Source organism: Glandiceps talaboti, chromosome 21 (genome assembly GCF_964340395.1).
Source record: "Glandiceps talaboti chromosome 21, keGlaTala1.1, whole genome shotgun sequence".
NCBI classification, from domain to species: Eukaryota; Metazoa; Hemichordata; class Enteropneusta; family Spengelidae; genus Glandiceps; species Glandiceps talaboti.
This window is the reverse complement of record NC_135569.1, coordinates 11,741,019-11,751,989: the sequence shown is the minus strand read 5'-3', so window position 1 is coordinate 11,751,989 and position 10,971 is coordinate 11,741,019. Positions and strand designations below refer to the sequence as shown.

The following is a 10,971-nucleotide window of genomic DNA, read 5'->3' as shown; positions in this document are numbered from 1 at the left end:
ATGGCGTCTTCAAAGAAGTACGACATTGTGAAGATAAACAAAGCGTTATGTCGTTATGCCGACCGTGTGGTCATTCCACGTGAGAAGAGAACCAAGCGATCTCAAAACTTCATTATTAATAGATTGGTTAATCCTATTTTGGAAGAAATCGGCAATTTAGATGACCGATTTCGATCTGAAAAAGTGAAAACAAACGGTTGCTATGTTGGGTTGAAGAACACAGGCGGGTGGAATTTCGATGTATTGGTGTCTTTAAACAACCTGTTAAGTTGTAAAATTTTATCTGATGTGCCTGTAGAGGAAACAGCCGTGTTTATTGACAGTAATGATTGCGATAACCCGTATCTGACCGGCGTACCAGGGTTTGGGTACGTTGCTACAGACCCCCACTTGACGTTCGTTCACGGACTGTTGAGTAAAGATGACGTACCCGTAGATTCAACGGAATACTTCCCGTGTGAGAGATATCTATCACCACAACGTGTACTAAAACATTTCTGTCATCTAGCCGAGCAAGCGGTTGAAAAGTTGGAAGAAGATTGTTTTCTGGAAAGAACGCCGACTGTGTATGGTGTTGATGTTGAAATAACTGGTAGGTGTATTTACTCTGTACTAAATACTGCATTATGTAGTGTAACACTTGTCGAGTCATGTTGGTAGTATATACATGGTACCTGTATACAGGTATTAAGGAGCCTACTGTAAACATCTTTATTTTGGCTTTGAAAGATTTGTTGGAATTGCAATTTAGGAAGTATCAAGCACACTTTAATATGGTGGACAATACCAAGAGGAAATCTACACTACCATTATCCGAATTATATTCAGTGGAATTATTGTCGACACCCTCTCACAATGGCTAAATATACTATACATAATGTTGTTACCTGATCTTATTTCCACTGAAAAAAAAGTTTGCATTTGTTCAGCTACAATAAATCAAGCTCCGAAGTACATAGACTATTGTACAACTGTCGACATCAGACCATGGACAAATGGAATGTGTTACAAACAGGGAAAGTAAACAACTGAATTGGATTAATAACACTTGACTCAATGCGTTGGAAGTACCGAGACTTGTATTACACACCATGGTTTGAAAAGAACAGTTTTATGGCTTCTTTATGTGTACATGAAATGCCAGGGGAACTTGAAATTTGTTTGTGAATGTGAACTGTTATGTAAAGTGTCCATAAAACTGTTCTTATCAAATGATGGAATGTACAAATGTAATACAAGTCTCTGTACTTCCAACATGCTAAGCCAAGTGTTATTAATCCCATTGAGGTGTTTACTTTCCCTGTTTGTAACAGATTCCTTTTGTCCATGGTCTGATGTCAGCAGTTGTACTTTGGTTGCAGTTTTGTAGTTCAAGACTCTTTCCTGAGGTTAAATTAGTCTGATTTATCAACAATCTGATGAAAATCTGATTTAGCGAATATGGCTTAATTTCTTTATTTACTTCTATATCCTTCAGATATTGTTGTTTGTTTGTTGTTCTGAGGGCAAACACCTCGTTCCTACATCTGACAGACTGAATACCATAGGCATTAACGTTCATTTCCCTTGTGTATACTCATAGCCAATCAAAATCCACCATACAGTGAAAAATCCATTCCTGTAAGGCTGTATGCTTTTCCAGTCAGTCTACAGGTTATCCTGGAGTTATCCAGGCCCGGCAACATAGCACCTGTAGGCTCTGTGCAACTAATCGCCCCATCGTCATTCCTTAAGGAGTCCCCACAAATTGCACTCGTCTTGTGAGCGAGACCCGGCTGAATGATACAACCTACCTGCTGAGTCTGTAGGAGAACACCCTCGTACTCACACAATCATGTACATGTTGTTATTAAATTATTTTTATAACTGATACACATTTTCTGTCACATTATTTGTTACAGGTCCTACTGTTCAGTTGACTATTCTGATGGCAGGACAGACATACTATGTCCAACTTGTCCCATCTGTCAAGTTTCCGGGATTCCCCAAAAGTGCCATGTCTTGGGGAGGTCGAAGTGAACGGAATGATTGGCTATCCAAGGAAAGAGTGGATCAAATCAAGAGTCATTTCTATGCATTTCCAAACAAAGCTCCGGAAGATAGTGACCCATCCAGGTTATGGTGTTGTTTCTATTTAGCCAAGGAGGTAGAGTTGGTGAAAACCGCCAATAGAGGGCAGTCTGATTGCTGCAGAGCACTGGTGGAGCAAATCATGAGGACTTTATGTGAAGAGAATTCACAGGACTTTTGTCCCATTGATTCTAGAATTGTTAGAATTGCCTTCTTACAACAATGTATTCAGTTTCCTAATTCATATACATGGACTTTTGATAAGATTGGCTATGCTTTCATTGATATCTTTGAAGCGATCTTAGATTGTTTGGCATTTGGCACATGTCAACATTTTTTTATTCAAGAGACCAATTTACTTGGAGGCTATAGTGTCAAAGAACTACGTCAAGTTGCTGCCCATTTACAGGCAATTCTAAATGACATAGTCACTCGACCAATGAAAACGCAGTTTCTGGTCTAGTGAATACTTATGTAAGTCACTTGACCAATGAAAACACAGTTTCTGGTCTAGTGAATAATTATGTAAGTCACTCGACCAATGAAAACACAGTTTCTGGTCTAGTGAATAATTGTGTAAGTCACTCGACCAATGAAAACACAGTTTCTGGTCTAGTGAATAATTATGTAAGTCACTTGACCAATGACAACACAGTTTCTGGTGTAGTGAATGATTATGTAAATCTTTATGTAGCTACTCAAATCACTTTACAATCATTACCCTTGGCACAGACCTATAACAACACAACAAAGTGAGCTCTCTAGTGATAGTCAATTTTGTAGCTGTGAGTCAAAATTAAAAAACTGTGATTTCTTGTGAGAGATTTTGGTGCGTCACAAGAAATTATGTGCGTCAGTGGCACATCAAATTGGCTTAGAGGACACACGGCTCAACAGCCATTTATGCATCCTCAAGTGTTTGGGGAGCATACAATCCCAGTGGTAGTTAGCCCAATAAGTACAGGCTTAAATCACATTATCCCCTATCAGTGTGCCCTCTAATGATAGCCAAATTTTGTTGTTGTGAGTCAAAATGATAAAAACTGGCATTTCTTGTGAGTCACCACATAGTAAGAGATGGGGGAACACCAAATTTTGGTGCGTCACTAGAAATTGTGTGCATCAGTGGCATGTCAAATTAGCTCAGAGGGCACTCTCACCACATAGTAAGAGATAGGGGAACACCAAATTTTGGTATGAAACTAGAAATTGTATGTGTCAATGACACGTCAAATTGGCTTAGAGGGCACAGGACCCCATTTATATAGATTAGTTGAGTAGTTGAGTAGGGCATGATTCAAGTCTGTGTTTGTAAGTCCTTCAATTGAAGAAAGCTAAAAGAATATGTATAAAATATTTGTTATTGTATTATTGAGTTATACACAAGGACTTAGTATAAATTGTTTCACATTGATTTTTCAAGTAGGACACCATGATAAAACGATTATGAATTAAAAATCCAAAATAAATACCCAATCCTCATCGATTTAATTATAATAAACAATCATATTACTATGGTAACAGAGTTGTAAATAATATATATCTGGGTGTTAATATTGCAGTAAAATTTTTATTTTGTCTAGAGTATTGTAAACGTTTATATACCGTAATTATGTGGGTTAGCGCCCTCACACGCACAAACACTCAGTGCTTTTGTTTAGACAATATCAATTGTTTAGAATAGTTGCAGTTTACCGCCCATCCCCACCTTGTACTTATCCCCTATCAGGGTATGCAGGTTAACGCCCATCCACCAGTTTAGGGTGTGGGCGAGTTAAATCCGCTGAGGGCGCTAACCCGAGTAATTACAGTAAGTAGTGCAATGTATTATTGTAGTATCTGTGTATAAGCGTTTTCAGGATTTACAAAAATAGAAACTTATTTCATCAGAATTTAATCACGGTAATGTTAGCAACTTGATAAAATATTATTATTGTATGATAAATTACACGTAGTATGATTTTAAAAAACTGTAATTCAGTTGTGACATTCAACGTTTATGGACTCGAGGTTCATGTTTCAAATTAGAATTTCTACTCACAGTAAAAAAAAAATATTGCGAAGCACATTCCAAATTTTCAGTGACATCTATTTCCTCTGCATCACGAGGGATGTACTGCCCCAATGATGTACTTCTACCCTTGATATAGTATACCACTGACAATGATGACAAAATGTCAGCGAAAATATGCGATTTGCGTCCAAAAAAATGTTTTGACGCAATTTCATTTGCAACTGTAGTTCCTTTATTTTTGTTGTTTACATATATGGCAGCTGTTAGAATGATTTAATGCAGGGTATTAAAATATAGTATATTTTTTGTCAAGATATATGTTATTAATAATTATCGTAAAGGTTAGCTATGTATATTATAAACAGGGAGAATATTGTAAGAAGATATTTTAATGTTGTGAAAATTTAGATTTTAACATCTATATACAAATTAAGGTACATATTGATCATGAATATGTAATTTTGCTCTGAGCCAGCAAGGTGTTAGAACTGAGCTAATCAAGTGTTAGCACTGACCTAGCCAAGTAGCCAATTGTTAGCACTGAGCTAGCCAAGTGTTAGCACTGACCTAGGCAGGTGTTAGCATTGACCTAGTCAAGTGTTGGCACCGAGCTAGCCAAGTGTTGGCCCCGAGCTAGCCAAGTGTTGGCACAAACCTAGCCAAGTGTTAGCACTGACCTAGCCAAGCATTAGCACTGACCTAGCCAAGCGTTAGCACTGACCAAGCATAGTGTTAGCACTGACCTAGCCAAGTGTTAGCACTGACCTAGCCAAGTGTTGGCACAAACCTAGCCAAGTGTTAGCACTGACCTAGCCAAGCATTAGCACTGACCTAGCCAAGCGTTAGCACTGAGCTAGCCAAGTGTTAGCACTGACCAAGCCAAGTGTTAGCACTGACCTAGCCTTGGGTAATTGGAACCAAAGAATTTTTTTTTAGGCCCTAAGATATGTAAGGACATGTACATGTATACATTGCAAATGTCATTTTGAACACATCTCTGTTTACATGATGAATAAAATGCACAAAAGCACTGTTTGTTTATTGACTGTATTTAATTATTGCAAATTAAAAAATTCATTTATCCAGAATGTAGTAGGTATATAATTCAATTGTGAGTTAATTAAACTAAACGATATAAATTACGGTGCTATATACGTTTTCATAAATTAAGTACAAAGCCTGGTTCCTCTCACCTTTCGACCGTGTGGGGGCGGGCTTTGATATAATTAACTTCCACAGACCATGGTGGCACGGACTATCATTGACAAGTTAAGATGGAGGTCCTCTGATATTAATTTGTTCTCTCACTAGACTGATTTTGTAGTGAAATTATGTGGTATGTCCCTTTAATCAAAATTGACAATTTAAAATTATACACACACACACACACACACATACGTATGTACAAGGAACAAAAGTATGAGATCAGTCTTAGTGAAATTGATGGATGAAGATATGGAACTTGATCTCTAATTTGAGTCCAGCCAGTGTTTGACCACATATTTTCTGAAACATCAGACTGTACTGTTACAGATAAAATACATCATGGCAGTATAATTTGATTAAATCGATCATTGTTTCCACCCTTATCGTCACAGTATTACGTCACGTCTAGGGTAGGATACGGTGGGTGTTACGAAGCCGTGCGTACCAGCTAACTAAATTACGTAAGCATATACTTCAAGATTAAAACTGCTTTTAACCCCAACAACCCCACCCCCAGGTACTAGGTAAGTTCGTGCAGATTCAGTTATACTGTTGAGCTAGCGTGACAAATTTACGATTTTTATTATTATTTTTGATTTTTTTGATTTGATTTTTTTTTATTATTATTTTTTTTTTTTTTTTTTAAATTTACGAATCTTACCAGAGGATCCTGCCAGGTTTATTTAGCAGATATGTGCGGAATTCGGTAGATAAATACATTAAAAAAAATAAAATAACTACTTTTTTAGGCTCTCTCCGCCCCACCCCCACTCCATCGTGTTTGTCCCATCATACTGTTGAGCTCTGCTGTTGAGTGTGATAAACTAACGATATGATCTAACCAAGGGCTTCTCTCAGGGTTATATAGTAGAAAATTACATAAATGAAGTGACCATTAATTGTTTACTGTACTGTACTGTACAGCTTGTGGCTAACAGTAACTGCAAAATAGAAAACAATACGTAAGTTATTATACACCCACCTAAAGATTAACACTTACAGCATATCAAACTATCGCCCACGGATTCACCTCATGTCATGTGCAGTGAAGCATGTAATGATGATTTATTTGTTTCGAACTCTTAAATGATTACATAGCCATAATTTACTTGGACATCTTGCACGCTTGGCTGCCGGCGTTGAACCTAAACCAACTCAGTATATCGATGTTATAACTCGTTCGCATGGATAACTAACCATGCATGTAAAGATGGGTGGGTGGATGAATGAATGAATGGATGGATGTATGGATGGATGGGTGGATGGACGGTCGGACAGACAGACAGACAGACAGACACTGAGGCAGACAGGCATGCATACATACACACACACATACATACATACATACATACATACATACATACATACATACATACATACATACATACATACATACATACATACATACATACATACATGCACACACACACACACACATACATACATACATACATACATACATACAGACAGACAGACAGACAGACAGACAGACAGACAGACAGACAGACAGACAAAACAATCTCAGTTTCAAACCAGTCTAATGTATAAATTAAGCTAGTTTTGTAAGCAACTCGTTAGTGACTGCTAGTACGTTTACATTCTCTCTCTCTCTCTCTCTCTCTCTCTCTCTCTCTCTCTCTCTCTCTCTCTCTCTCTCTCTCTCTCTCTCTCTCTCTCTCTCTCTCTCTCTCTCTCTCTCTCTCTCTCTCGTTGTGCTCATCAGTGTAATGGCAATGTCTGTGATGATGGTAAATGCTATTTTCTGATTGCCTGCAAGGTAACCACGTTGTAGACAACATAAAGTCTATTTGCCTACAGGGTATATGCCCTCGGTCTAATATGCCTTTAATCTCCACGTGTGTACTAATGATGTACCATCAACTGAATTCATTCTGTACAGTAAGAATGTACTTATCCCCCTTCACCGTTGTTTACTGTACAAATGAACAAATTAGCATATGAGCTCAAATTGTTGTCTTAGTTCGAAATGCCGTAGGCTGGTTACATTTCACGTATTACTACTGACTGAACAGTATTATAGGTTGTGGGTATGACTTTTACCCTTCAGCTACTTCCAGCTTGTTACCATGACAACTAATCTCACCTGTTAAATGTTCTTTACACAACTATAAAAAATCAGCTATCAAATCCAAATCCATATTTAGCCAAATTGCTGTCAATCGATCCGATAATTATATACAAACAAACAAAATTTAACAACTACTTAAATCTCAGTTGCTCAAGGGCATAGGTGATGAGAGCGCAAAGAATTGATTTAAATGTATGCAAAGCTGCAACGAGTGATCGATTCCTAGCTTTCACATTTCTTTGTTCGGGTTTCAATAGATTTGTTCGATTTGTTTTCATCTAGGGTCTTAGAAAGGACGTCGTTACGTATCGCATTCTGTAAATAATTGCTAAGCAGTTGAATTCACTTTCACGTGTAGCACTGATTGAAGGGACAGTACGTAAACAAGGACGGAGATCCCGGGAAGAAGACGTTGTCTCTCCTTGAATATCGCTCATCATCTTAATCTGTTTTTGTAGAAAATGTGTGTCTACTCGAGGTGCCTGTGATCACCACAAACGTTTCATAACGAAAATGTTAACGGTGACGTATTGCTATTTATTGAGGATTTACAAACTATCGTGATATCACCACACTAGTTGACTGACATGCAAACATAGTGACAGAACGGTTCATCGTAAGTATATTATTAACCATAGGCGCCTATTCTATCACGTTTTCTGATAAACAAAATGCTAAGTGGTACGAAATGATTTAACAATATCATACTAGGTGGTCTTAATAGTTTCCTATTAGATATCACGTGTGGATACTCCGAAGCGGAGGTTGAAACTTTCTGTAGTCGGTGAGATAGCGATGTCCTTGGACGTGAATGGACATGGCTTAATAAGACCGGTATCGACTCAGACAATTTGTCGACTTTGCGACTTTCATTAACAGTAACGCAACTTTTTTATGTGGAATTAACTATTTACGTCTGTACTGCTAGATGTCACCTATCGACCCGACACGAACTGCAGGTAAGTGTTGCTGGTGGCATACGTATTAGATTTAGAAGTAATTAATTGTTGTTTCATAGATGTGCATAATGACTGGTTTGATGTATGTGTTAGTCTTCAATCATGTCTTGCGTCACTTTGTAAACAGCCACCCATTACCCCATTACTTGAAACTCAGACCGTTGGTGTTCCGAGCTGAAAAGAATATATTGTCATAGATTGCAATAACAGGTGCACTCACGTCAAAGTACAGTATCACCTGCAAGAAATCATTATGCGTTCACCTTTAACCCAAATACACTGTGCCATTAAAGTTCTGTATACAGACACATTGTCCGATACTGTCATGTTGTCCCGTGAGAGGCATAAACTTTCGACCATTTTCATTACTTTTTGAAACGTTCCTGACAGACTGCTGTCAGACACAAATAATAGAGTAATATGTCATCTATCTATCCACTTCGCCTCGTGGTACTTCACTCTGATCACTATCGTTCTAGGTTGCGACATTCGATACGTGTTTTCAATCCTGTCACTACATTCTACATATGTGGTTCAACCCATTCCCATATTCCCTGCAGATTTAGAAAAGATTGTATTTCAGAAAGCAACGTCGACCATTTTAGGACAAATAGTCTACAGGCTACGACCACCGTGGAAAAAATACACAAAATTTGTCATAATAAATGGCATTGAGGTCAAAAGTCAACTTTAGCAAACACATGGATCTTGGTTGCCGCGTTTTGTGCATAAAAGAAAAAAAAAATTATAAATGCAATAAGCTTATATGGCAAGTATCGTAACAATTGCGATGAGATTCAATAAATAGGTGTAACCTTTCCCCTGCATGCACCATATTGATATCGCTTCAATAAACTCACGGTGTAATTGAATCCTGACTGAAGGCGTTCGACCCGCATCGGTAATGATTAATTTGAAACGATTTCATTTTGATTACGGTCATTCTCTCTTCCCATTTATTACTGAATACCCCTTCATTTGCAGTATGTAGATATTTTGTCTATAATTGAATAACACATATTATCTGTAATGTCGTTACGTCCAGAAATTCTTAAGTATAAAGTGATAAATTTGCGCTGAAAATGGTCGCCAGAAAGAGATAAAACGGGAAGTATGACGTCAGAAACTGATGTCTGGGGTCAAAAACTGTTCCTTATCATAATTATAGCCACATTTTACATTTCATACATCTATCGAGACGAAGTATGTTTATGTAACAGTATTAATATCTGTCAGTCTGTGTATCTATTAAATATTTCATCGTGATAAGTTTACCACATGTCAGTTTTAACAATGAAATAATGGCATGCCGGCACACAATGATAGCCTACAACTGTGGAAACCAAGCTATAGGCAAACTAAGGTAGACACAAATCAGTATGTTTTAAAATTAATGTTATCAGAGATGCCACCCCGTTGTGAGTGTAATTACACTAAAGTCTATTGATATATTGATCAACACATCGCAACAACAGTTTTAGTTTGTATCTACGTACCTTTGTTGCCACATCTCTGCGACGTCTCTAGTTTTGCCTGTAGGTTGGTTTCCCTAGTAGTAGATGGCGTATAGCTTGAGGACATACAGCGGGCGGTGTGAATGGCAGGTGAAGCCTTCAGGCAGATTTGTGGTTTTCGTTAACCAGTGTTTCAGACCAAAATGACGTCTTTAATAAAATCGTCCCCCCCCCCAGAAAAAAATTAGATTGCGGGGAGGGTGTATAGCTGTTCTTACGTACCCTCCCATTGATGGTGAAGGATATCTACCCTCCCTCCCTCCCACTGGGTTTCAACTTGCCCGCCAGCCCACTACCAACCCAATATTGAGAATGGTCATACCCACTCCCCATAACTCAGTGAAACGTTTGTGCTGTCAACTATACCAACAATTTATTTTGACATACACAATGTGCGCCTCCCCCTCCCCATTCCATGTTTTCCCCTACCACTGTGTCAAAACCAGGACTTCCCCGCCGCACATCTTCCTTGTTTGCTCCCCTTCCGATACCGATCGAAAAACAAATTGCTTGCCCACTGAAAATTATTACTTAAGAACAGAACCAGCTTCTGAGACTGCACCTGGAATGGCGATGGTCCGTTTAGAAATACAAAAATGTACTTCAATTCAAGAACTCAAATGAAAACTGCATGGATGGGTTTCCAGAAGTCCTGGGAAGGGTAAAACTTTCCACTAATGATATACTCAAAAAATACAATTCTCATCCCGACATGATAATTCCCAGGCCATAAAAATATTTATATCATTAAAAACACTTGTTTTGTGAAATTTAAGAGCCTAGTTTGTTACACGATAACCTTGTAACAAAGCCCGTATTATTCTTTCCTTGTGACAGTTGTAATGTAGTCGTCATTTTTGGCCTTAATCGGACTTTGATTTAGGGGAGAGACAACAAGTTACAGTTGTATAAAGACGGTATTGTGTTTCCGTTGACATAACTTGGCGGCTATGTTACGTTACAGTACAGTGTAATGCGATATACACAAGTATTCAACGATTTACCGGAATCTTGGATTTTTTTTTTAAATATTCATTTGTCCTTTCTCATTGTTTATATTACACACTCACCTCGATGACTTCATATTTGATTTGACAGCTTCAATAATGACGTCATTTT

At 38.0% G+C, this 10,971-nt stretch overlaps 1 protein-coding gene across 1 annotated transcript; it reads left to right on the top strand.

Annotated features, from left to right (window-relative positions):
- Positions 1 to 5,070, top strand: LOC144451834 (protein mab-21-like). The gene is made up of 2 exons (XM_078142736.1): positions 1 to 592; positions 1,902 to 5,070. The coding sequence occupies exons 1-2, from the start codon at positions 1 to 3 to the stop codon at positions 2,531 to 2,533; spliced, it is 1,224 nt and encodes a 407-aa protein (XP_077998862.1). The 3' UTR covers positions 2,534 to 5,070.
- The last annotated feature ends 5,901 nt before the right edge of the window (positions 5,071 to 10,971 follow it).

What these genes read in the sequence shown, in the direction of transcription:
- LOC144451834 (XM_078142736.1), top strand. Translation starts at nt 1, where the DNA reads ATGGCGTCTTCAAAGAAGTACGACATTGTGAAGATAAACAAAGCGTTA. An exon ending in TGTTGATGTTGAAATAACTG is followed by an intron (nt 593 to 1,901) that starts GTAGGTGTATTT and finishes TATTTGTTACAG; the next exon opens with GTCCTACTGTTCAGTTGACT.